The sequence below is a fragment of the Phaethon lepturus genome, unplaced genomic scaffold (genome assembly GCF_000687285.1).
Source record: "Phaethon lepturus isolate BGI_N335 unplaced genomic scaffold, ASM68728v1 scaffold9437, whole genome shotgun sequence".
Taxonomy (NCBI): Eukaryota; Metazoa; Chordata; class Aves; order Phaethontiformes; family Phaethontidae; genus Phaethon; species Phaethon lepturus.
Window position 1 is genome coordinate 5,624 of NW_010551131.1, and position 26,633 is coordinate 32,256.

At 51.1% G+C, this 26,633-nt stretch overlaps 1 protein-coding gene across 1 annotated transcript in view; it reads left to right on the top strand.

Annotated features, from left to right (window-relative positions):
- The first annotated feature begins 3,085 nt into the window (after positions 1-3,085).
- ZMYM3 (zinc finger, MYM-type 3) overlaps positions 3,086-26,633 on the top strand; it is a 23,634-nt gene continuing 86 nt past the window's right edge. The window contains exons 1-24 of the mRNA XM_010290786.1: positions 3,086-3,968; positions 4,676-4,719; positions 5,116-5,188; positions 6,028-6,319; positions 6,762-6,939; positions 7,376-7,588; positions 8,187-8,337; positions 8,901-9,016; positions 12,712-12,798; positions 13,123-13,273; positions 13,855-14,027; positions 14,451-14,616; positions 18,365-18,423; positions 18,966-19,134; positions 19,735-19,850; positions 20,008-20,182; positions 22,213-22,359; positions 23,180-23,283; positions 23,696-23,864; positions 23,987-24,138; positions 24,605-24,719; positions 25,634-25,888; positions 25,976-26,093; positions 26,506-26,633. The exon at positions 26,506-26,633 is cut by the window's right edge and continues 86 nt beyond it. Of these exons, the coding sequence (XP_010289088.1) occupies positions 3,086-3,968; positions 4,676-4,719; positions 5,116-5,188; positions 6,028-6,319; positions 6,762-6,939; positions 7,376-7,588; positions 8,187-8,337; positions 8,901-9,016; positions 12,712-12,798; positions 13,123-13,273; positions 13,855-14,027; positions 14,451-14,616; positions 18,365-18,423; positions 18,966-19,134; positions 19,735-19,850; positions 20,008-20,182; positions 22,213-22,359; positions 23,180-23,283; positions 23,696-23,864; positions 23,987-24,138; positions 24,605-24,719; positions 25,634-25,888; positions 25,976-26,093; positions 26,506-26,633 (4,234 nt within the window). The remainder of the gene's footprint in view (positions 3,969-4,675; positions 4,720-5,115; positions 5,189-6,027; positions 6,320-6,761; positions 6,940-7,375; positions 7,589-8,186; positions 8,338-8,900; positions 9,017-12,711; positions 12,799-13,122; positions 13,274-13,854; positions 14,028-14,450; positions 14,617-18,364; positions 18,424-18,965; positions 19,135-19,734; positions 19,851-20,007; positions 20,183-22,212; positions 22,360-23,179; positions 23,284-23,695; positions 23,865-23,986; positions 24,139-24,604; positions 24,720-25,633; positions 25,889-25,975; positions 26,094-26,505) is intronic.

The following is a 26,633-nucleotide window of genomic DNA, read 5'->3' on the forward strand; positions in this document are numbered from 1 at the left end:
TCTGTTCTGAGAGCTGCCCTCTTCATCCTCATCAGTTGGCAGTTGAAAGCCAAGACTTCATTGTCAGGGAAACAGAATTGCAGTCATAGGCAGGAACGTTCCTTGCTTTCCCACTCAAACTGCTTGTCAGCGTCACCTCCTTGGGTCCAGCCTCAACTGTAGCTCCATCAGCTTTTCCAGATTCTTAGAAATACATCAAAAGTCAGCACTCATCTGCTCTGTAACACAGTGTCATGGAGCTCTGCTGCAGCAGGTTTGAAATAAACAAAAGGAAAATACTTCTAAAAACTAAATGTTAGGCTGCAGAACGTATTGCCACTGGAATTTTTGGAGGCTCAAAGTATAAATTGGTTCAAAGGGGCGTTAGGCAGATTCATAGAGTATTTGCCCAGTACAGACTCAACAGTGACAGTCTCAGCGCAACTCAAGTCAAGTAGTTCTTCAGCAGCTGATCGCTGCTTGATTGGAGGATGTGCTGAAGAGGAACGAACTGTTGGTTATGTTCCTTATACTCTCTCCCCAGGTATCCATTCTTGGTGTGAATAGGAACCGGACATTTGAGTACATAGTCCTTTCGTTTGACTGACTGCAGCAGTCCTTAGCTTTGCACATCCTAAGAAGAAGTTTTGGGTCATTAGCCAGAATGTGTGAGTTGTTCTGCTGGGGGGATTCAGACAGAGCTGATGAAAGTGGACAGGACTGAGAACACACAGAGCAAGTGCTGTGCTTCCAACCAGAACATGCAAGTGAGTGGTCTTACTGTGGACTCTCGGGTCTGCAGAAGGTTCTGCATATCTGTCCCAATCACAAACCAATGGTTTGGAGTTGACTTAATCTGCAGAACGCTTGTTCTCTTCAAGACTGATTTGTTGGTTGATGTTATCACCATTAAGTTTGCCAGTGTTGTCTTGCATCGCAATGCTCTTGAGCCCAAAGCTTGAAAGCAATGTTGAGGTATATGCTATTGAAACCAGATGCTTTTGGTTTATTTGTAGAGCACATGAGTAGCATGGCAAGTTCATAGATTAATTGTTGCTTGCATTATCCTCTGGGAGGGAATGCCCAAATGGATTTCTTATGCTCCAAAATTGTTCCCAGGGTCTATTTCTACTAAGCAAAGACTAGGCCAGCTGAAAGTGGCAAATACTGTAGGAGTGTCACCTCTGTGGTTCATTGCAAACTCATGCAAAGTGTCTGAAGGTGAATTTGAGGAGTATGTTAGTCCTGTTAAGTATGCCTATAAATGAACTTTTCTTATTCATCTGGGTAACTTGACCTTTCTGCTGCTTATTGTTGTAAGGTCTGCTGTCTGTCTGGAAATCTGGGTGGGGGACATCTTTGAGAAGGAGGCATTGTTTGTATTCTGAGTAGCAGAAAAAATGTTTATCATCTTGGGAGCGTTCTCACCTGCTTCAAATCTTTAGGACCTTTCTTTCAGGTGTCTTTATTTCACTTAGTTCTCCTTTCTGTCAGCCACCCTAAAACACGTATTAGCTCCTGTATTGTTCTGGAATTGGCTCCATCTAGAAGCTTTGTCTCCTCTGTAGCTGAAGAAAGTGAACAGAAACACCAAAATCTTTAGTGATGAAACTTGCTGAACATCTCTGAAGATTACACCTTCTGTAGTTTCTGTTTGTGATTGTAGGAACAGTGCTTATCTGCCACTGTGAAACAGAAAATGTCGCTGTGTTTTTAGATAAAATAAGGAGACAATGACTTTGAACTCCAGCTGTAGGGTATGATTCCCTAAACTCCTGCTTAAATGAGTTTCAGAAGTTGGGTACATTCTCTGTCCAAATATGTCCTGTTTAGTTCTGAGTAAACCATTTGCGAGTGAGACTTGGTCATCCTTTCAGAGGGAAGGATATAAAGAAAGAATTAATCAGCCATCACCAGTGAAATAATTCCAGGCTTCCTCCTTCACTGATGTAGATGAGTTATGCCCATAGTAAGCCCCAATAGACAGGAGTACTGAATCTTCTGCCTCAGGGCTTAAAACAGTGCCAAATTTAGAATTAGAATGACTCTAATGGAGGCAGATAGGTTGGTACCACATCTTTGGATTCTAGTGCCTTCTTTGTAGTGTCTACTTACAGCTTGTTTTGGGGACTTGATGCTACTTCAAGTCTTACTCTGCCTCACCACATGTAGACTTCAGCCTCTTCTCCCTTTCCCTCTTAGGTTTGTGAACCATTATGTCTTTGTGGTTGTATAATTCATTTTTAGCCAATATTGATATAAATGCTTACTTGCCTCATCTCAAAGTCTTGCCCTTTCTGTCTTTTGATAATGTCACCCATGAGAAGCTGGGCTGTAACTTTGTCCCTCTGATGTTAGCAATGAGTGTCACATCTTCCTGTGCAAATGTGCTGTCTGTGCCCTGCAAAGTCACACTGGTCTTTTTTTCTTCCTAGTTCTAACTTAAGCTTTTCCAGTTGTTCTGTGTCTGAATATTACTTCATGTAGTTTTGGGGCTATGCTATAGCTATAGTATAACATGGTTTATGTCTGTCCTCTGACAAAATTCATGCATCTTGTCATCCTGTATCTTGTTGAAGGCACAGGCTACAGAGCTGTAGAGGAGTTCTTTCTGTCTCTGTTTCAGAGAAAAGATATTTTAAAAATAAAAGATGTGTTAACTCCATGAGAACAGATCAGGAGAAAGGACAGACCAGATTATTTGGGTCTGGTGAGATGAAGGCAGGGAAGGGAGTACTACACACCGCAGAACAGCTGTGTGAAGCCTCCTGAATTGGTACGCGAGTCATTTCTGAGACCCCACTGTGTCATTTAGCATAGGCAAGTCTGTTTGCCGTGCTGTTGTGAGGTGTGTGGAGGCTGTAGAGTTCCCAAAGGTCTGTTATACCAAACTGCTGCATCCCACTGCTGCTGTCTGGCTTTAGAGTTGTAACCTCACGAATACATGTGATTGACCTGCTGGTGGTATCCTAGTTATGACTAGCAACATTACTGGGCCTTGTTTTGCCCCAACAGTGTTCAGAAGAGTGGACGATTCAGGTGCTGTGTTACACTACTTTTCATTAACTTGCAAGTCTCTCTCTCGTTTCCAGTTGCCATCTTCTAAATGGATTCCAGTGAATTTTCGGGATCTTTAGACCCCCTGTCCTTGCCTGAAAAACCACTTATTGGTGATCTCCCTGCTGACATGGAGTTTGGGGAAGATCTCCTGGGCTCCCAAACAGCTTCTACCCAGGAAGTTTCAGTTCTTCAGCCCCCTGACTGGGATCAATCCAAGCAGATGACTGCAGATGAGGACTTGGACCTTCTAGTGAAAGCAGACAGCCTGTCTGAACTAAACAAATCAAATGACCTCGTTCTAGATAAACCTAGTGTCTTGGATGTGCTGGACAAACCTGATGTCTTAGATGACTTGGATAAAACTGCTGACTTGATGGAGCTAGATAAATCAGAGGGTCTGGATGGGCTGTATGAGGCACATCCTTCCCAGGATGTGGAGGATGGACCAGCAGACTCCTCTGCCCTCTCTAGAGAAGCCCTTGTTCCAGAAACATGGAAAGAAGGGGAAGATGCACCAAAAAATGATTCTGGGGACCTAAAGGAAGATGGTGCTGCTGCTACTCCTGCACTGTCTGATGACAACACCCCTGAATCGCCCCAACAGCCTGTTCCTGACTCCGGCGACCTCAACAGTGCCCCAGCTACAGAAGAAATCGCAGCACAATCCTCAAGTCCGCCAATGCCCCCCCCACAACTCAACCTTAAACAGACAAAGAAGACGAGGTTGAAGGCACCAAGGAAAAGCTCACCCATGCAGAGGGAAGGACTGGCAGGGGAAGCAGAGGTGGAACTGAGTCCAGACAAAAGTACTGCAGCTTTGCCCCCTAAGCCCACAGAGGAAAACCAGGCAGAGGAAGGGGATGATAGTGGGAACAACTTGCTTAAAGAAAGTAGTGTACTGAAAGCACAGGAAGCCTCACCATCAGCAGGTAGGTTGTTATGTCTGCAGAACTTGGCTTTCTTTTGCTCAGGAGGTCATCATGCTGCACATTGCTGAAGCTGGAGTCTGTTTTGTGCGCCAACTTTTCCTGTTGTCCCCTGCTATGGAAATGGTCAATGCTACTGATGGGCTAGATTTGGGGAAAGTGTCTTGCTTGCAGGGAATGATGCTCTAGGAGCTGCTCCCTTGGTGCACACAAGCTCTTGCTCTGGCTTTCATAGCTTTAACTTTGATTTTCAATGCTTGTGTCAGCTAGCAGCTTCCCTGATAAAGCTGTGACTGCGCATCACCTTAGCTCACACTCTTCATCACTGGAGTCTTGCTGAAACAGGGCCACCAGGAGAAGGTGTTTCCAGTAGGCAAAGTCCCTCTGCGCAGGCCGTCTATCCTCAGGAGATGCTCAGTCTTGGTCAGAAACAATTGGAGGCAACTCTCCAGCATGCCTCCCCGTGCAGGGTGGACTCCCCCTTACAGAAGTCCTCCCAAGCTGCCTGTCTGGATCTCTAACTACAGGTGGTGGGTTTAGGAGCTTTCCTGTGTTTGATCACCACCAGAACTGTGCTTGTTAGCCAGGACTGTCTGAAGCTTCATTTGCAGACTGACCAAAAGGGTGGCTGCATTTGAAGAACATCTGTCCTCTTCTGTTGGAGAAAAGCAAGACGTTAGATGCAAGCTTCTTCTGTGCTTCTGTTCCAGGAGAAGGTCTGTCTGGGAAGGGAAGCGAGCTGCCAACTGAGAAGGTGAGGAGAATGCAGTCAAGTACGTATGCTACAGGAGCATAGAGGGTGGCTGGCTGTTGTCAAACTCTGTGAGGGACGCTGGCTGGCTCATCACCCTTCTGGGAAGCAGTTTGCATGTCCTCTGTGATGGAGTGATCCCTGTGCACTGCCACTGTGCTGTAATGTGGCTTCAGTGTGTCCCTGCTACCCCCAGCTGGACTGTCATTCTCATAAGTCTACTTCCTCCTCTCCCTCATCTTGCCAACTCTCATCAGGTATCCATGGAGTTTTATCCGTTTTCAGCCTAGTTATTGGCAAAGCAAATTCAAGAAGTTGGAACTCCACCATGATCTGAGAAATTTATCCATGGTTGTCCTAACAGATGGTTAGCTTAAGTATTTTCTGAATGTCTTCTAGGAGCAGAAAAGAAGTGAACGAGCCAGAAGATCAGAAACTGCCAGGCCCGAAACTGTGAACTCCTCTGAGAGCAGTGAGTAACTAGGGCTGGCCAATGCCTGTTTTAACCCAGAGAGCAGGGCCCAGGCGCATTGTGAGCAGGTGGTTCGTGGTGTGAGTATGGTGGGAGCTCTGGAGCTTCTGTGCAGACCTTCCTCTTACACAGGACAGGTCTCTTCACCCCATGAATCTTCATCCGGGGATACTTGCCTTGTCTTCTCAGGGCACTCAAGTTGAAGGGAAGGTTGTAGTATTTTTACAGTGGTATGTGGACACCAAACAGCAAGTAATAGGATGAGACTCTGGGGTTGTTCTCAGGAAATCCATCTGCCATCTCATCAGCCAGGAACTTTCTTCCTTTGTCTCTATGGCAGAAGGCTGTCTGAAGGAAGGTTGCATTTTGGGGATTTTCCTGCAGAAATACGTGAAGTCTCTATTTGAGATGTTGAATGTCACCCTGCCATTCCCTAGTATTTGTGTGTTGCTCCTTCATTGCCTGCCTGTGCTGGAGGCTGGTGATCCAGCTTGTTCCCTTTAAGGTCTACCAGTTCTTGGAGGGTCTTCTGCCATAAATGTTCACACTTTGGGCTTCTGCTCAACCTTGGTAAATCATGACTTCCTAGAAGGGAACTGTACTTAAGCCTTTAAGTACAATTGTACTTTAAGTTTGCTTAAAGACCTCCTGACTCATCTCTAATTCCAACACAGTATCTTTTAAGGGTCCCTTTACCAGTCCACCCAGACAGGTACAAAGAATGTCGGGGGACTCCAGAAAGCTGACCCCAGAAAGCCCCGGCATGTGTCTGATGGCAGAGGTTTCTGTTTCAGTTCCTCATGGGGGATTTCTGTGCATCTTTCTCTGCTGCTTTGTAGTTCCGGTCTCTGACGAAGACTCTGATGCAATGGTGGATGATCCCAACGATGAGGATTTTGTTCCTTTTCGTACCCGACGCTCAACTCGCATGTCTTTACGCACTCAGATGGCTCAGCGAGCTGCCCGCTCTACTGTCACCAAGATGACTTGTGCCAACTGCCGGACCCCACTGCAGAAGGGCCAAACTGCCTACCAGCGCAAAGGGCTCCCTCAGCTCTTCTGCTCTAGCTCCTGTCTCACCACTTTCTCAAAAAAACCACCTGGCAAGAAGATATGCACCTTCTGTAAAAAGTGTGTGTTCATTCCCCTTTCCTCAATGCTCCCGTGCTTGTGACCCCATTCACTTGCCCCACAGCCCTACCTGTCAGTCCCCATCCCTGTGACCCTCATGCTTCCCATTCACCCACGTCACTCCTGCCCACTGCCAGCTGCTGCCCCTTGTCTTCCTTCACACACCACGTGTCCCATGCTCCCTACACCCCCTTCACATTATTGCCTTTCCCTGCCTGTCCCCAGGCTCAACGCCCAATATCCCAGCCTCCTTTCAAAGCAACCTCCCACATGCTCAGTCTTCAGGCACCACCCCTCTGGGCTGGGACAGAAGCTGCTGTGAGACAGTTCTTACCACCCTTTTGGGACACCAGAAAGTCCCATGCATTGCAGTGAGCTATCCTGTCCCTTTGTGGCAGGACTGGTGTGTCCCTGCACTAACACTTCCCCTCCTGATCCCCAGGGAGATCTGGAACACCAAGGACTCTGTGGTTGCCCAGATCGGTTCAGGCGGCTCTTTCCATGAGTTCTGCACCTCGGTCTGCCTCTCCCTCTACGAGGCCCAGCAGCACAGACCAGCACCTCAGTCCGCAGATGCCTCAGACACCAGCCGCTGCAGCGTCTGCCACAAGCCTGGCGAGGTAAACAAATCCCTTGTCCTTCCCATGTGCTGGATGAGGTGCTTGTGACCTGCAGCACTTGGTCCTGCCTGGGACCATCGCAGGGCATTTGCCAGGTTCTCCTGTGGTGTGAGGCCTCAGCCCCTGAGCTGGCTTGGGCTCACTCCCAGGTCTTTCCTTGTTACTGTGAACCAGCCCTTATTCCAGCAGAAGAAATAAGGCTTCTGCTTTTCCTCGCCCTGAAGCTCATTGCTTCCTGCCACTCCACTCTCCGAATTGCTCTGCTGACCTTTGGCGAAGGAGGCCAGCCTGAGTCCACACCAGCTTCCAGTATGGTGCTTGCCCAAGTTTTAGTGTAACAGCCTGTTATTCCAAGGGCCATAGTAGTAGCGGTGCACACGCATTGGAAGGAGGCACATGGTGGTTTAGGGGAGTGACAGCAATGATGTCTCTGCAGATCCAGCATGAGGTCAGCAATGGGAATGTGGTTCACCGCATCTGCAGCGATGCCTGCTTTACCAAGTTCCGGGCCACCAAGGGGCTGAAAACCAACTGCTGTGACAACTGTGGACTTTACATCTACAATAAGGGCATGCCCCTGGAGTACCTCTTCCATGAAGGCCAGCAAAAACGCTTCTGCAACTCTGCCTGTCTCAACAGTTACAAGAAGGTGTGTGGAGTCAGCTGCCTGGGGTGGGGGTCTTCGTGGGCACGCAGCTCCTTCACTCAGTGTGGCACACGGCACTTTATGCATTAGCATGTGCATTGAATCCCTTTGGCCTTTCATTGCTGACAAAACATTTAAGAGATTGCTGTCGAGAAACTTTGAAGCAGACAAACAGAATTTATTTATTCTGCGTGGGGCCCATCTTGGACCCGAGCACGGGTAAGACACTCAATAAGCTGGACTGTGCAGCGACACTGGTATGTGCAGTTAACATGGGCTGGCTTCTTTTGGATGTCACCCCAAAGCTTGGCTGGATATGTTCCTCAGTGGCCTGAGCAAGCTTCACTTAACTGCCTTGATGGGATTGCCAAGCTCTGTATTCCTGACAGGGTACCCTTGAAATGAGAAGGTGAGGTGCTGAAGGCAGCTTTTTTTGCTACCACCACCCAAACCTGCAGACTATGAGCCTAGATCTGGCATCAAGTGTTCCCTATAGGAGAGCTGCTCTGTGGTGGATACAGTAGGGGGGTGGGATATCAGGGTCGGACCTTGCCAGCTGCGATGGTCTCCCTGGCAGCTCTGTTCTGCTCTATATTTGCAGAAGAACACTCGGGTCTACCCGTGCATGTGGTGCAAGACGCTGTGCAAGAACTTCGACATGCTGCCCAACGTGGATCGCAGTGGCAAGATGGGCCTGTTCTGCTCCATTTGCTGCACTACCTCCCACAAAGTGAAGCAGTCAGGCTTGGTTGGTAAGAGCACCTACATACAGGGAATCGATCACCTCTGCACTCTATAACTCCTTCCTTGGTACTATTTATTGCTTGTGGATGAGACTGGAAAGAAGGCATGTTGCTTGCCTGGGGAGGAGTCCAGTGAGAGAAGTGGAAGGAGATTTGGAGAGTGAGGGACCCTTGCAGCATGTAGACATGTTAATACTGAGGGTTAGTGTACACTGCTGTTCTTGAGAATGCAGGAAGCAGCTGTAGTGCTGTACTGTGCTGGCATTGCCCTTTCTATTACACAGAGTACCAGGGTGTCCAGGAATGGGTATGGTCTGTTTTGCAGCCTGTTTTGTCCAAATTCCTGCAGAGCCAGGGTCAATTCCTTGAACCACTCTGCTCTCCATCTATGTTTAACATTTCTGTCCTAGCAGAATCTGGTGCTCTTAGTTTCCTGGTGTTCTTGTCCCTTGCTTTTTGATAATTGACAGACTTGACAGACTGAGGATGAGTGAGTAGCTTGCCCGCCATCCTCAGAATCCAGTCCCACGTCCTGTACTGCTGCCCTCACCAATTCCTATCTGTTTTATCAGGTCCCCCTAGACCCTGCAGCTTCTGCAGAAAGAGTTTATCTGAACCCTGCTATTACAACAAGACAGACCGGGTTGTCTACCAGTTCTGCAGCCCCAGCTGCTGGACCAAATTCCAGGTACTGAAATATCCTTCATGCTGGGCTGGGCCATAGAGCTTCTTTCACACTTAGCAGAGGCTCCACCTTCCTCAAACTCCTCAGGGAGGGTCCATAAGAAAGTCTCTGCTGGAGCACAAGAGTTGCAGTGACTGTAGTTGCCAATAACTCAGTCTTGGCCCTATCTCCCCCTTCCTCTATTGGGATAAGACAGGCTGTAATTCACACCTGTCTCTCAGGTTATGCCCAGCGGGAGTGCAGTGCAGATCTGTGCTTTTGCTCATGAGTGGTTTGGGATGGAGTGGCCTTATGAGGCCATGAGCAAAAGCACAAGTAAGCTAGCAAAGCACAGCAGGCACCTGCTAGTGGGTTGGAAAGGAGCAGAGCTCCTCTGAGCCAGGTGTCGCCAAGGAACATAAGTCTTCTAGGATGTGTTTAAAAATTTACAACCATCAGGCCTGGATACCTCATGGTTAATAATTCTCCGAGGCTTGATTGGTGGTTTTTAATCTTATGATGTTAACTTTCAGCATATGTGAAATATTTGTGGTATTCAAAGGCAACTGGAAGAATATTAGTTTTGTACAGTTGTCAAAGAACAAAACAACAGCCAGGAAGACTTGGGGAACTTAGGCCAGGACATGCCTTGGGCAACTGAGAAAACTTAGAGAATCTAGAAGTATAGAGTTAGTTACTGGCAGTTGCAGCATTTGGTTTTGAGGTTTGATTTTTTTTCTTGTGGTTTTTGTGTTGGGGTTTTGGGGGTTTTTTTGGTTTTTTCGTAAGTCCTTAATGTAATCCTTCGCTGAGATCACAAATGATGTTGATAGGGTAGCTGTAGAGTTTTTACAGTTGTAGACTTGAATCATAGAACAGTTAGGGTTAGAAGGGACCTTTAAAGGTCATCTAGACCAACCCCCCTGCAATGAGCAGTGACATCTTCAACTAAATCAGGTTGCTCAGAGTCCCATCCAACCTAACCTGGCATGTTCCCAGGGTTGGAGCATCTATCACCTGTCTGGGCAACCTGTGCCAGTGTTTCACCATCCTCATTATGAAAAATTTCTTCCTTCTATCTAGTCTAAATCTACCCTCTTTTAGTATAAAACCATTACCGCTTGTCCTATCGCAACAGGCCCTGCTAAAAACTCTGTCCCCATCTTTCATATAAGTCCCCTTTAAGAACTGGAAGGCTGCAATAAGGTCTCCCTGGAGCCTCCTCTTCTCCAGGCTGAACAACCCCAACTCTCTCAGCCTTTCTTTCTAGGAGAGGTCTTTCATCCCTCTGATCCTTTTAGTGGCCTTCTCTGGACCCTCTCCAACAGGTCCATGTCTTTCCTGTGCTGAGGGCTCCAGAGGTAGATGCAGGACTCCAGGTGGGGTCTCACCAGAGCAGAGTAGAAGGGCAGAATCCCTTCCCTCGGCCTGCTGGCCACCCTTCTTTGGATGTAGCCTTCTGGGCTGCAGGTGCACATTGCCAGCTCATGTCCAGCTTTTTGTCCACTAGTACCCCCAAGTCCTTCTCAGCAGGGCCGCTCTTAATCCCTTCATCCCCCAGCCTGTATTGATACGAGGGGTTGCCTCAACCCAGGTGCAGGACCCTGCACTTGGCCTTGCTGGACCTCATGAAGTTCACATGGGCCCACTCCTCGACCTTGTTCAGGTCCCTCTGGATGGCATCCCGTCCCTCAGGTGTGTCAACCGCACCACTCATCTTGGTGTCATCTGCAAACTCGCTGAGGGTGCACTCGATCCCACTATGTCAGTGATGAAGATATTAAAGAGTACTTGTCCCAATACAGACCCCTGGGGGACACCACTCGTCACCAATCTCCATCTGGACGTTGAGCCGTTGACCACTACCCTCTGCATGTGACCATCCAACAAATTCCTCATCCACCGAACAGTCCATCCATCAAATCTGTATCTCTTCAATTTACAAAGAAGAATCATAGAATCATAGAATCTTTGGTCTGAAAGGGACCTTTTAAGGTCATCTAGTCCAATCCCCCTGCTTCAACTACATCAGGTTGCTCAGAGCCCCATACAACGTGACCTTGAATGTTGCCAGGGATGGGGCATCTGCCACCCTTCTGGGCAACCTGTGCCAGTGTTTCACCACCCTCATTGGGGAGGATGTTGTGGGGGACCTTGTCAAAAGCCTTACAGAAGATAGATGACATTGGTAGCTCATCCCTTGCCCACTAATGTGGTCGCTCCATCATAGAAGGCCCGTAGGTTGGTTCGGCAAGACTTGCCCTTGGTGAAGCCATGCTGGCTGTCTCGAATCACGTCCCTGTCCTCCATGTGCCTTAGTATATCTTCCAGGAGGTTCTGTTCCATGATCTTCCCAGGCACAGAGGTGAGGCTGCCAGGTTGGTAGTTCCCAGGGTCCTCCTTGCTACCCTTTTTAAAAATGGATGCAATCTTTCCCTTTTTCCATACGCCGTGGACTTCACCTAATTCACCTAACTTGAATTATTGCCATGTAAAATCAGCATTGTAACATATGAGTAAACCCATGCATAACCTGGATTAGGAACCGTCTTGCTGGCAGATCTCAGAACACACTTGTCAAAGAAAAAACACTGAAGAGAGTGTTTCAAGATGGCTTCTTGAGGATCAGTATTAGGACCAAGGAGTTCATCATCTTCATCATTCATCTGGCAATAAAGTCAAAGTAAGCGTAATAAAATTTTGCAGATGAACCAAACTGTTGAAGTGTTAACTCATGCTGAGGTCAGGGCAGTCATAGAAAGCAAAGCAATTTCATTGCTTGACAAGACTGGTTCCTCCTAATGTGGGCTTAAACACAGTTCAGTGCAAGATCCTGTATCAGCCTTACTCAAGTAGTGTGGGGATATAAGTCCTGGGAAAGCAAGGATTTTGAAAAGGCCATGGGATTACAGCAGATAAGCCATTCAGTATGGACGTCTCGTACTGATCTCAGTTTACAGCCACAGAGGGAAGGAGTAATTAAGTTATTGCAAGTACAAGCAGAGCAACAGGGAATTAAAGTCTCGGGGCTAGGGAGCAAAAGAGCTACCTGGAATGTTGCACAGATAGGAAGGATGTTCATCTGATGTCCGCTTTATTTTCAATGTTGAAGAAAAATTGGAAGTATGCTGAAAAAAGACAGAAAAATTACATTTGGTCTTGAAATATGTATGTACTGAGACACTCGCAGAGCACCTTATCTGAGGTTATCAGAAAGAAAACCAGGAAGATGACTTTATTAATAAATAAATCCTTGTGGACAAGACACCAAGTGCTAAATGGCTGGTTAATCTAGCAGAGGAAGGTGGGATGAGAAAGGCTGCTTGAATTCTGAAGTTGCATTACCTTGAAAATAGAAACCAGGCATGTGTGCTTCAAAATCTTTTAGAGGAATTCTCAGAAGAGGTAGTGGAGCCCCCGTCTCCTAATATGTTCAAATCCAGAGGGGTGGCAGCTTCAAAGCTTGCCTTCCTGAAAAGAGCTGGACCCAGTACACTGGAAGCAAAGTGAAATTGCTCAAGAATCTGCTCTCCAGGAGCTTGAGACATGATCTGATGGACTGACTGTGAGTCACTGACAGTGGCAGCAAGTGCAAGTCTGAGCAGGGGCAGACAGACTGCTGTGAAAGTGGAGGAGGCAGGAGATGGTGGCAATGCAAAGCAGGTGCTCGCTGCCCTCTGTGTGCCTCTCCCTCCATGAGCTGTCTCTATCTCCTGCAGCGCACCAGCCCGGAAGGTGGGATCCACCTCAACTGCCATTACTGCCACAATCTTTTCAGCGGGAAGCCGGAGATCCTAGACTGGCAGGTGAGGACTTTCCCCGGGGGATGTTGAGGTGGAAGCCAACCCCGGTAGGGACTGCAGGGCTCCTTCCTCTCCCTGCTCAAAGCAGAGCTCCTGCGCCAGTGCTCTGAATGCCTTAGCTGCAGAGACAAGCCTGGAGACCGTGCAGAGTGCTGTGCTCCTGATGTACCACAGGATGTCAGAAGGGCAGGAGGAGACCCCTTCTGCCTAACCCCATGCCAGGACAGTTGGGGACTTGGCTCAGCCCCGTAGTCTTGTTCTTGCTTCCCTGAGAAGTGTGTGGACCTCCTGCCAGCCTGGCTGACCCAGTGGCGGTCTCTCTGGCAGGACAAGGTGTATCAGTTCTGCTGCAAGGACTGCTGTGAGGACTTCAAGCGGCTGCGCGGGGTGGTATCTCAGTGTGAGCACTGCAAGCAGGAGAAGCTGCTGCATGAGAAGATCCGCTTCTCTGGAGTGGAGAAGAACTTCTGCAGCGAAGGTACTTGGGGAAGGCACGGGAGAGGCAGAGCCCCCATGCCAGCCCATGCTGGGGGAGGAGAAGAGAGCATGGAGAGGAACAGAGGGGAGACTGTCTTAGCCAGGCCCTGGGGCGAGAGCCTTGCCATGCAGTGAAGGGAGGACTGTCGTGGGGATGGCTTGCTGTCCAGCCAGGCCCTAGGGCAAGATCTTTACCATTCATTGTGTCCTTGGGGAGGGCTTTCTCACAGCTTTTCTCTCTCTGGGGGCTGGGGAGACAGCAGGTGGCAGCTCCGCTCCTCCTGTCATCATGCACTTCTACGCTCTTGCGTCTGGGCTGGCCTGACCTGGCCTTGCCCTGCCTGCTGGGTTCCTGCACACAGGAGGTTGGAGTCAGACTCTTCCTAGAAGCATGGAGGTGAGAGATGGCAAGTCCCCATGAGGTCCCATCTTATCCCAGCCCCAGGGGCCAGTGCTGGATTGTTCCCTACAGTGTGTTGCGTGTGCTCTGTTGTCTCCGCAGACCTGGATTCTGGTCATGTTTGGGTCAGGGAGGCCCCCAGTTCATCCTGGGAAGGTTTCACTCCTATTGTTTCTCCGCAGGGTGTGTGCTTCTTTACAAACAGGATTTCACCAAGAACCTGGGCCTGTGCTGCATCACCTGCACCTACTGTTCTCAGACCTGCCAGCGGGCGGTCACCGAGCAGCTGGAGGGCAGCACCTGGGACTTCTGTAGTGAAGACTGCAAAAGCAAATACTTGCTCTGGTACTTCAAGGTCAGTATTGGCACTGGCAGCTTGTGCTAAGTGCTGTGGTGGGCACGGCACCCAGATAAGTGGGCATTGCACTGAGGAAGTTCGTACTGCTGGAGTCTGGCTGGCACTGCTGCGGAGAACCTGGCACTGCTGGAGTCCTGCCTGGCAATGACGGGACACTGCTACGGGGAAGCTCATGTAGCTGGAGTCCCCAGCTGATCCTGCCAGAGCACTGCACTGAGGAAGCTCACAGTGCTGGATCCGCGGCTAGTGCTGCTGTGAGAAGTTCGCACCGCTGGAGTCCCCGGCTGGCACTGGCAGGGCACTGCTGTGGGGAAGCTCACAGCACCTTGCTATGTGCACCGTTCACTGGAGAGTTGTGTTGCACTCGGAGGGGGTGTGGTTAGTTACTCGTTGTTTCTCTCCTGCTGATGCGGGCTTTAGGCAGCTCGGTGCCATGCCTGCAAGCGTCAGGGGAAGCTGCTGGAAACCATCCACTGGCGGGGGCAAATCAAACACTTCTGCAACCAGCAGTGTCTTCTGCGATTTTACAATCAACAGAACCAGCCCAACCTGGACACGCAGAAGGGGCCCGAGAGACTGCTGAACAGTGAGTAGGAGGGAGGGAGGGGACTTGCATAGCTCAGTCCGAGAGACACAGGGAAGACTGAACAGCAAGGGGTGGAAGCTTCCTGCCTGGGACTGGATGAGACGCTAGGGAACAATCCTGCACTGGCCCTTGGGGGGGAAAGGACGGAGTGGGACCTAATGGGGCTTCTCCATCTCTAACATCTATGGTTCTATGACACACAGGGCCCAGACGGGAGGAGCCGGTGCCAGCGTGCTGCCTGTAGCTCACACTCTTAGCGAGGATACTCAGGGATTTAACATCCTCATGTTGCCAGCGGAGAGCTCGATTTACAGGGTTAGGGGACAGCATGGTTTGGCACGATAATCCACCTGCAGCCCCACACCACCTCCGAGCTGTGACCTTCTCAGATCTCATAAACTAATCAGGATTGGGCCAGGTCAGTGCTTGGATGGGAAACATTCAAGGAAAACACAGGGTGCTGCAGGAAGTGGTGCTGGTGATGCTGTAAGTGGGCTCTCCTCAGCCAGAGCTGAACCTAGAACGATCTTGAGGGAGCGCTGAGCTGCTGGAGGCACTCTGTCTTGCGATGTTAGATTGGAGTACTACCACTTACCCAAAGATCGCTGCAGCTTTGGGGAGTTGCCAACCTCGTGTCCCGGATAACCCCATTCTGCATCTGTGGAGTTCCAGCTGGAGAGGAGATTTTCACTGCCTGTTGCCCCATTTCCTATCGTTAACTTGAGCCAGTTGCTTATGGAAGATTGCAAAGTGCTTTGGGGTCCCTCAGGATGGAAGGTGCTTGTAGTGACAGTGACAAGACATCGCTTGGCCCTCGGACACTTGTGTAGTCTCATTCTGCTTGGTCTTTCTTAGGCCACAGTCTTCTAGGTAATCTATGTGATCTAGTTAAAATGCCTGCAGCTTATGGTGGGACTCGCTTCAATGCATCAAGCTTCAACAGATACCTGCATCACAGACTCAGGGCTTTGCTGCCCTCCATGGGATTTCATGAGGTCTAAAACCCTGACTAAGGTGCACCAAGGAGGGGAAACCAAGATAAGGACCTTCCCCTGTGAGACCTTGTTCTCCATCTCCAGACTCTTCCTGTTCCTGTCCTGACAGCAGTGGGCTGACTGCAAGATGGGGGAAGCCCTGGATGTCAGAGCTGCTCAGACAGAAAAGCAGAGCTGCTCTGCCAGAAGCAGCAGGTTCCCCCAGCCAGGGGAGTCCCAACCTGCCCTCCAAGAGCCACGCTCCGTAAAAGACTGTGTGAGGTGACGGCTCAAGTGGCAGCACACGGGACTGACCTGGATAAGGAACTGTTGGTTTCTGCTGGCATGAGAGTGCCCAGGGGGAGTCTGCTTGATGGGGCACAGACTGTCCTGCTGCCCAGGGGAGGAAGAGGTGTTAAACTTGCTGGTTCCTGTAGCTCACCAAGTGATTCCACAGACCTAGCCACGCTGTTCCATTTGTTCTCAGCTTTCAAGGCATCTCGCTTGTGAGCGACCAGTAACACTTCTTTTGGGACACAGGCACAAGCAAGCAAGCTCTGCCTGCACAAGGAAGCATGTTTCACACCATTTGGCCATTGTCTCCTTGGAGCCATGGACCACAAGACTGAGAAGTACTTCTTCCACCACCAACCACAGGAGTGTGAGCCCCCCCCCACCACATCTCTGAAGGCCCCCAAGAACTTCACTGTTTGGCACACGGGGCATCACCCTTCACTGTGCCACAGCTGCCTCTCCATGAGCCCTGTGAGGCAGAGGACTCTGAGAGCAGCCAAGGAAAAGCCTGTCACCAGTGATGAGCGCTCAGCTGAGCACAAGGTCCAGGCTGCCCCAGCAGCTGCCATGCTTGATGAATGCCGCTGGTGGCACTGGGCTCTGTGTGTTCTGGCACAGCCATTCCCTGCCAGTTGCGAGATAGCTGTGGACATTGTTGTCCTGGGACTGTGGTATACTGCTCAGCTTGCAAAGGAAGGGTGCTGGAGCCAGGGCCTGCTGTGTGCTTACAGGGAGAGCTTTCCAGCCCAGCATGCTGTGCAGGGGATTTTGCAAGGAGCAGCTTCTTCCTGGTCCAGTCAGGGTCTCCTGTGGACCTGGCAGCTGTGTTGCCAGCTCACAAGGGACTGCCTGGATTTCAGGCCCATCTTGGGCAGAGCTGCTGACTAGTTGCTTCTTCTCTTGCAGCCAGTGGTTGCCTAAAACCATTCATTCCTGTGACCCAGTGGCTGCTACCAACCTGGTGATGCTGAGAGTGCTTGCTGACAATAAAAGTGGCCATTCCTTTGCTGGGAACAATCTGTGTAATGAGGGATTGAGGAGCTTCTGCCACAGAACTGTGCCCAAAGACTTCCAAAGGGAACTGGCTCTGCACGGGGCTGTCCAGCTGGAGAGGATAGAGGGCCAGAAGTTATGGTTGGTGCAGGCAATGCCTTGACAACTCCTTGCTGATGTTGGCATGAGAGTAGAGAACAAGCTGCAAGCTTTCCTGGAAGCCTGGACACGTAGTACATGGAGCTTTGTGGCAGGAGGATTTTGTTCCCTTCGTCCTAAATCATTGGCCTATGGGGCAATCCACTTTTGTATTTGATTCTGCTGCAGCAGAAACTCTGCTCATACTCCATAGCTTGTCTTTTCTCATTCAAGCCGTTGATGTCTCCAACCTAGACCTGCTGCCCATCCACTTCGGACTGGTCAGGGGTAGTTCTTGGACCCATTGAGACCATTGCAGCTCCTATGGCTGAATGCTCAGCTGCAGGCTAGGGAGCTTCCTCCAACTGGAACTTGCCCATCCCCCATGGTGGTCAGCAAGTGGACCCTGCTGGGCCTCAAATTGCTCAAGAGCTGTCCTGCATTTCCTCAGGGCAGAGGAAATCTCTACAATGTGAATGCCCACGTGTTGGTTCTTTGGGAGTCTGAGTGTTTCCTGGAGAGCCTATCTGTATGTAGGAGGTGCAAATGGACCCGCCACTCCCTTTGGGTGCTGAGACCTGCTGCTTTCCTCACAGGTGTCTCTTTCATGCATGCCCCACGGTTAGCCAGTGCTGTAGAAGGCAGTTCTTTTTCCCAGCCACATGGGTAACCAGGGCTCACAGGAGACTTGGATGAAGGTGCTTTTTTAGCTCATCAACCTTTGAGAGGGGTGCAGATTCTCTGCAGAGCAAATGGGCTAGAATTATTACCCCAGCCAGGATGATATTGCTGCCACCTGAGACTAGTGTCTGCCACACGTGCTTCTTACCTGCAGGTGATCCCCTCTTTACTTAGGGGAATGGACTGCATCCCTAGGGCTGGGGCAAAGCTGTCTTCTGCTTTCTGGGGTATCTTGTAATGCTACTACTAGCTCTGTCACCTTCTTCCTAGGGATCTCGAAGCACTTTGCCAAGATATTTGTAGCAGGGAGATGGAGGCACAGGGAGGGGCCATGGCTCGGTACAGCAAGCCAATAGGCAGAGCTGGGAATAGAGCCCTGGATTCCTCTCTCTATAAGGGACTGGGATTTCTCCTGACCTGCTGTGATGGGGATGGGGTGGACTGCAAGGGAGCACAAAATTACATGGGAATTACTTGATTTTGAAGTTGTAGTGTCTTCTGAACTGCTAGGGCTAGATATTGTGGAAACATTAACTCTTCCTGGAGTGGCCAGGAGCAGTTTCTAGGGAGCCTGTCCCTGCCCTCTGGCTGCTGCCACCTCCAGTCCCAGCAGTGGGACCTGTTGGCCCAGAAGCTCTTGAACTTAGAGTCATTGCTTTCTCTTACAGGTCAGACTTCAGAGCCAAAACCACCTACCCCTTCCCCACAGAAGGCAGAGACTAACATGGTAAGGCCCGTGGGAGGTAGGATTTTGCAAGATAGTACGAAGGGGCCGTCCCCAAAGAGAGGACAGGTCTGCCATTGCTCAGGGAGATTTCATTCTTCTACAACCAATACATTTTAAGATGTCTGGGTAGTGGGAGGTGATGAGAACTGGTGGGGAGGGCAGCATCAGCATATCTCCTGCAAGGGGGAAGAATAATCATTCCCCAGGAATTGATGATGGGCTCCAGAACAGTCTGCCATTGTGGCACTGGCGCCTCTTTGCACGGTGCTCCCCTGTGCCTGGGTATAGTCGCTGTCCTGTTGTGTTCCTGGCTGGCCCGTGGGGCAGGAGTGACCTGTGCCAGACTGCTGGCTGCTGCAGAGGTGCCACACAAGCACAGGCCTTCGGCTGGATCTGACCGTGGGAGCCTCCACCTGTGTGTGTGTTGGGGACTGCCACGCTCCAGGAGGTGCTTTGGGAGTCTCTCCGGCTGTACCCATAGTTGGGAAGAGGTGGTGCTGCCTTAGTGGGACACCAACCTCCTGCTTTCTGCATTTCCTCAGCTGTCAGCAAAGACCTCCTCAGCCCAGATGTCTCCAGCTGCGCCGCCTCCCCCGCCCCCTCCGGTTCCAGCCACCCCTCGGAAAAACAAAGCTGCCATGTGTAAACCACTGATGCAGAACCGGGGCGTTTCCTGCAAGATAGAAATGAAGTCCAAAGGATGTCAGACAGGTAGAAAAATAAGATACAACTGCAGGATTACAGGGGTGTTTTGGAAAGACAAGTGGCACATCCCTGCTCCATACTAAATGTGAATCCAGCTTGACATGCTGTACAGAGCAGCTGGGTGTTTGGCACCGTGCTGAAGAGTCTCAGGGTAGTGCAGGGCACACATGGCAGGGCTGAAGGTAGGGAGCCCATTCCCATCAGCAGCAAAAGGAGAGACACAGAGAGAACTACAGCACTATCCCACCTCTTGTTGGATAACTCCTCTTCCTTTGGAGATTGTCAGCTTGTCTGAGGGGCCATCTGCTGAGCAGGTTCCACTGCGTAGCTCTTGTTGGGCATGTGTGTATGGTCTCCAGCATATGCAAGGCAACTAGACCTCTCAGAGGGCCACATAAGAACAGGGCTTGCACCACTGGCTAAGGCAACCCTCTCTTGTTGCAGGGCTGTTTGGCTTGCTGCTGCTCCAGCTCTGCCCATGAGTCACAGAAGCTGGTGGCTGGAAGGGCTGTGGTGCTGGATGGCTGGGGGCATGGCAGTGTGCAGCAGGGCTGGGTGGAGGACCTGCTAGGAGCAAGCTCACTGATGTACTTTTGCTCTTGTCAGAGGCTGACTGGAAGCCCCAGGTGATTGTGTTGCCAATCCCCGTCCCGATCTTCGTGCCTGTGCCTATGCATATGTACTGCCAGAAAGTACCTGTGCCTTTCTCCATGCCTGTCCCGGTAAGCGACACACTCCACCCACTCGTGTTCTCTTACTGTCTCAATCCTGCCTTGCTGCAGCATCCCTGCTTCTCTGTTTGTCCTCTTCTCCTGCCTCTGCTTTTACATCAGTCAGCTGAGTGTCAGTTTTCTGCCTGGTGTGTGCTGCTGTCGACAGGTGCCTGTGCCAATGTTCCTGCCCACCACACTGGAGAGCACAGATAAGATTGTGGAGACCATTGAAGAGCTGAAGGTGAAGATCCCCTCCAATCCCCTGGAGGCTGACATCCTGGCCATGGCTGAGATGATTGCAGAGGCTGAGGAACTGGACAAGGCTTCCTCGGACCTATGCGGTAGGTTCTGCCATGGCTTGGTCTGGCCCAACAGCTGGGATCATGTGGGGTTTGCCAGCTCTTGGAGCTAGAGCATCTGCCTGGATTGCATCTCCCCCAAAGCCTGTGAAAAAGGAGAAAGGAAGAGCAAGTCAAAGAATCATAGAATCTTTCGGTTGAAAGGGATCTTTTAAGGTCATCTAGTCCGACCCCCGTGCAATGAGCGGTGACATCTTCAACTAGATCAGGTTGCTCAGAGTCCTGTCCAACCTAACCTGGCATGTTCCCAGGGATGGGGCATCTACCACCTCTCTGGGCAACCTGTGCCAGTGTTTCACCACCCTCATTATGAAAAATTTCTTCTTTATATCTAGTCTAAATCTACCCTCTTTTAGTATAAAACCATTACCACTTGTCCTATTGCAGCAGGCCCTGCTAAAAACTCTGTCGTCATCTTTCTTGTAAGTCCCCTTTAAGAACTGGAAGGCTGCAATAAGGTCTCTGTGGAGCCTCCTCCAGGCTGAACAACCCCCCACGCTCTCAGCCTTTCTTTTTAGGAGAGGTCTTTCATCCCTCTGATCCTTTTAGTGGCCTTCTCTGGACCCTCTCCAACAGGTCCATGTCTTTCCTGTGCTGAGGGCTCCAGAGGTGGATGCAGGACTCCAGGTGGGGTCTCACCAGAGCAGAGTAGAAGGGCAGAATCCCTTCCCTCGGCCTGCTGGCCACCCTTCTTTGGATGCAGCCCAGGATAAGGGTGGCTGCCTGGGCTGCAGGTGCACATTGCCAGCTCATGTCCAGCTTTTTGTCCACTAGTACCCCCAAGTCCTTCTCAGCAGGGCCGCTCTTAATCCCTTCATCCCCCAGCCTGTATTGATACGAGGGGTTGCCTCAACCCAGGTGCAGGACCCTGCACTTGGCCTTGCTGGACCTCATGAAGTTCACATGGGCCCACTCCTCGACCTTGTTCAGGTCCCTCTGGATGGCATCCCGTCCCTCAGGTGTGTCAACCGCACCACTCATCTTGGTGTCATCTGCAAACTCGCTGAGGGTGCACTTGATCCCACTATGTCAGTGATGAAGATATTAAAGAGTACTTGTCCCAATACAGACCCCTGGGGGACACCACTCGTCACCAATCTCCATCTGGACGTTGAGCTGTTGACCATTACCCTCTGGATGTGACCATCCAACAATTTCTCATCCACTTAACAGTCCATCCATCAAATCCGTATCTCTTCAATTTACAGAGAAGGATGTTGTGGGGGGCTGTATCAAAGGCCTTACATCCACTTAACAGTCCATCCATCAAATCCGTATCTCTTCAATTTACAGAGAAGGATGTTGTGGGGGGCTGTATCAAAGGCCTTACAGAAGTCCAGATAGATGACATCAGTAGCTCTTCCCTTGTCCACTGATGTGGTCACTCCATCATAGAAGGCCCCTGGGTTGTTCAGGCAGGACTTGCCCTTGGTGAAGCCATGCTGGCTGTCTCAAATCACCTTCCTGTCCTCCATGTGCCTTAGCATATCTTCCAGGAGTTTCTGTTCCATGATCTTCCCAGGCACAGAGGTGAGGCTGATGGGTCAGTAGTTCCCAGGGTCCTCCTTGCTACCTTTTTTAGTCCTCAGCAGAAGCTGAGGAGGTACCAGGAGGGAAGAACTGCAGCAGGGAGCAGTGTCTGCCACTGTCCCTTTCGGGGGTGCCAGTGTCCCTTGTGGCGCATGTACAGCACTGTTAGTTTATTCAGGTGGCTGTTCAGGTTCTTACCTAAAGCAGCTTCCTAGCCAGAAGACCAGCAGTCCTGACCTTGCAGGTCTTTTTACTTGTGGGCTGCATTCCTCAAGCCCCAGTGACTAGGGCTGTGGCTGGGGAGAGGACAAACATCCAACGTCTTGCTGTTCTGGAAAAGCTGGGCAGCACAGATGTTGTGGGGCTGCTCTGAGCACAGGAATGTGCTGCAGGGAGCCTGACTTCATTTTCCAGCTGTCACAGGGAAAACAGAGAAAAGACTTTCTTGAAAGTTGGGTTTATTATCTGCTTTTGCATTGCAGACCTGGTGAGTAACCAGAGTGCAGAAGGTCTCCTGGAGGACTGTGATCTATTTGGACCAGCACGGGACGATGTGTTGGCTATGGCTGTCAAGATGGCAAATGTCCTCGATGAGCCGGGCCAGGACCTGGAGGCTGACTTCCCTAAGAGTAAGAGCTGGGTGAAGCAGGCATGCAGGGCTGCTCATGCTGCAGCAGGGTCCTCCTGCTGCCCTCAGCCGACTGTTGCCAGCAGCATTAAGAGCTGTGTGAACTTACCTCCCCATGCCCTCTGACTGACCAGGCTTGAGGCCAGGAACTAAGAGTCTTGCAGATGACTGCTCACAGGAGGGGTGAGGACACCACCACTTTTGAAGGAGTGTGTGTTTGTCTAGACTAACTGACCTGTTGCAAACATAGGTCTGCAGGGAAGGGGGAATGAGAAGCTTATTTTAACAGCACAAAGAGCAGGGCAGCAGTGCTGGTGTGCTTACAGATGATGATTCCAGAGGATCCAGCAAGGCGAGACAATGACCTGGAACAGGGCATGACATCCTGGGAGACGGCAGAATTGCTGAGTGTCCATTAGTGGGCAGAAGGTGGAAGAGGCAGGCACTTGAAGGAGCACAGCAGTGGCAAGGCAGGATGCTAGCAGAAGAGGACAGAGAATTGGGGTGCCTGTGCCCTGCTGTCCCCAGTGCTGGCCTGGCACAATGGGGTGAGGAATGTTCCTCAGGTTTAAAAAATAACCAAAAAAAACCTGTCAGAGGGGAGAATGTGGGGCTCTTGTTAGTCTGAGAAAGCTTAGCATCATCTGCCAGAGCTGTATTTCCTTTGTTGGGCTGTGGGTCCAAGTTCATGCCAGGCAATGGTGGAGGGTGTGAAGTGTTGGGCTGCGTATTCCTTCTTCATCTTGCTGTAAGAATCAGGCCAGCACAGGGGACAGGATGAGAAGATTCAGCTGAGCCTTTCTGCTTGTGTTTCCTTTCAGACCCTCTAGACATCAACCCCAGTGTGGACTTCCTCTTTGACTGTGGGCTGGTGGGACCGGATGATGTGTCCACAGAGCAAGATCTGCCTCGTGCTGTCCGAAAGGTGAGCTCTCTGTGGGTACTGCCTGCATAAAGCTCTTCGGGTTTGGAGTGGGAGCTGCCATCTGGGACGTAGGAGGTGAAGTGTGCCAGAGGCTTTGGTATCCTGGGGAGGTTGTTCCCTCTCCCTTCAGGGCATGCCTGGCCTGTGGGCCGCTCCTTGAATGAAAATACTTGCCTGTTACTTCGGAGGAGCTTTAAATGCCACGGGTCATGTGAGAGCTGGCCTCTTTCCTGCCTGTGGACCTCATAACTAATGGGCCTTGTTCACTTGGCTGTCAGCAGAAGGATGCCTGCTGGCATGGGCACGGGCACACTGGGAGGCAGTTGGCAGTCAGCAGGTCTGAGGGGTGGCCAGGACTCTTGCAAATCTGTCGCAGGTAGGCGCCCAGTCTCAACAGTACACCTCTCTGCAGGGGCAGAAGCGTCTGGTGCTCTCTGAAAGCTGTTCCCGGGACTCAATGAGCAGCCAGCCCAGCTGCACAGTGCTGAACTACTCATACGGTGTGAATGCCTGGAAGTCCTGGGTGCAAGCCAAGTATGCAGGGGGAGAGACCAGCAAGGGAGAAGAGCTACGCTTCGGCCGTAAGTGCCCTGTCTGGATGGGGTGGAGTGGCAGAAACCTCCTAGAAGCTGGATCCCAGGGTGCTGAGGTGCTCCTGGCCTTGCAGGCTATTGTCTGAGGCTGCTGTGCCTTGTCTCCACAGCCAAGCCCATGAGGATCAAGGAAGACATCTTGGCCTGCACAGCCGCGGAGCTCAACTACGGCCTGGCCCAGTTTGTCAAGGAGATTACACGGCCCAATGGGGAGCGCTATGAACCAGACAGCATCTATTACCTCTGCCTTGGCATCCAGCAGGTGAGGAAGGGCTTGCTGCGCTCAAGTCCTCCATGGCCAGACCTGGGGGTCAGATCTGGTGAGGTGAGCTTGTACCCTTTGTTCTGCCTTCTGGGGACCCAGAGAGGCTCACTGGACTCTCCTTCAGTGCCTCACCCCAGGACAGCAGCCCATCTGGTTCAGTCTTTCTTCTTAAGCCCAGCAGGTAGCGTGGCATCTATTCCCCAGCCTTGCACCCTTCTTGCATATCCTTGAGGAGGGCTAGGAGATCTCCCCAAATTCAGTCCCTTCTTCAGCACTAAGTCTGCTTTGTTGTGCCCCAGGGTTTTCCTCACAGCTCTCAGAAGTGGCTGGTTTTAAGAGTCTGCTCTGCAACTCTGGTTGTACAAGGAGGGCTGCTCTGCATGTGTGGCCTGGGCTCTCTGGGGAGGGTTTGCATTCCAGGTGCTGCCGTGTCTCTCTTGACTGTGTGTTCTGTCCTTTCTAGTACCTGCTCGAGAACAATCGTATGGTGAATATATTTACAGACCTTTACTACTTGACCTTCGTGCAGGAGCTGAACAAGTCCCTGAGTGGCTGGCAACCCACAATCTTACCAAATAGTATGTGTCTCCAGAGTACCTTCAGTCACCACACGTACCCAGTTTGTGCTTCTAGCCTTGGATACTCCAGTCTGATCGTGCTCCCCTAGCCTCAACCCTCTTCCTTGGCATAGGCAGCATGGTCCAGATGTGTCTTGGGGTCATACTGACCCATACTGACAGTGGAACTAGTCTGGTTTAAGCCTCAGCAGCTTCTGTTGTCCAAAGTCAGGGTAGCTGGGAGCAGAGCATGGCTGCTTTGTGTCCTGGGACAGCGTGAGTCTTTACAACACTTAACAGTGATGTCCCCACTCTTTGGCAAAGAGGATACCAAGCTGACCAAGAATACGCTGGCCCATACTTTTGTGTTCGCAGCACATGGGCGAGCCCTGCACACTGTACTAAGTGTTGGCCACAGTTGCTGTGCTGCTGCCTTGTGAACAGACTAACTTGGAGCTCTGTAGAGCCTTTTCATGATGCTGTTATCTGGGCTGCCTTCCCTGCTGTGTCTTGTCAGTGGTTAGTTCACAGACCCAGTTTCACCTCTGCATATTGGCTGTCCCACACAGAGGCATTTGGCTCCAGACCTGTGTGTCTAGGCAGGAGCTGGCCATGTCTGTCCTGCCTCCTGCTTTTCCTTCATCTCATGCTGAGTCTGGTGGAGCACTGACCTGGAGTTCACTTTGGGGACATCTATAGGGATGAGCAGTTAGGATTGATGTGGGTTCTGACCTGTGGTTTGCCTGCACTCTGGGGTGGCTCGTGGCTGGGTAGAGCCAGCATCTAGCTCTGCTGATGGCTCTGGAGAAGTTACTTTGTGGAAAAGGGGGTGTTGTGAAGCATCAGTCTTTTGCAGTGAGCTTACCTGGGCAGGGTGAAGGGATTGTCACAAGGCCACTGTTGATGTGACCTGGTTCTTCCTCTGTGCGTTGCAGACACAGTTTTCTCACGTGTTGAAGAGGAACACCTCTGGGAGTGCAAGCAGCTGGGTGTTTACTCACCCTTCGTGCTCCTCAACACCCTCATGTTCTTCAACACCAAGTTCTTCGGGCTGCAGACAGCAGAGGAGCACATGCAGCTCTCCTTCACCAATGTGGTGCGCCAGTCCCGCAAGTGCACCACAGCCCGTGGCATGACAAAGGTGGTGAGCATCCGCTACTATGCTCCTGCCAAGCAAAAGAAAGGCCGAGGTAGGGTCTGACAGAGCTTCTCTCTGTCCCTTCCCCTGCCTCCCCTATTGGGTCCCAGCCATGATCCTGCTCTCTCCCCCTCTGCAGATGGTGGTTCTGGAAAGCGGAAGCGTGAGGAGGAGGTACCAATGCTGGAGCAGCGGGAGAACAGGATGAACCCACTCCGATGCCCAGTCAAGTTCTATGAGTTTTACCTCTCCAAATGGTGAGGCTTTCTTTGGAGAAGGGGCATGTGCCATTTTGGGGCCAGCTCTCAATTTTGGTGGGACCCTGTGGTGTAGCTGCTGCTCTCCAAACTTTTGTACTTGAGTGTGAAGCTTTGCCCTGCGTCTGTGCTGCTTGTATAGACCATGGTTGAGAAAATGCTTCTCTCTGGCCCCTTTCTGCTACTTGCCTCTCTCCAGACAGGCAGGAGCGTGCAGTATGAGTCCCCATGCTTGGCTGGTTAGGGGCTTTGGTCCTGAGCAAGGAACTGCAGACTCAAGTTTGTGTCCTTGTCCTTCCGAAGGATGAAAGGCTGTGACAAGCCGCCTCTCCTTGAGAACCATGAGGGCAGGCCAGGCTTTCTGAGCCTGTGGAGCTCATATCCCAAGGCTCACTTTCCTCTCTCTTTACAGTCCTGAGAGTCTGCGGAACCGCAACGATGTCTTCTACCTGCAGCCTGAACGGTCATGCATCGCTGAGTCCCCGCTCTGGTACTCAGTCATCCCCATGGACCGGAGCATGCTGGAGAGCATGCTGAACC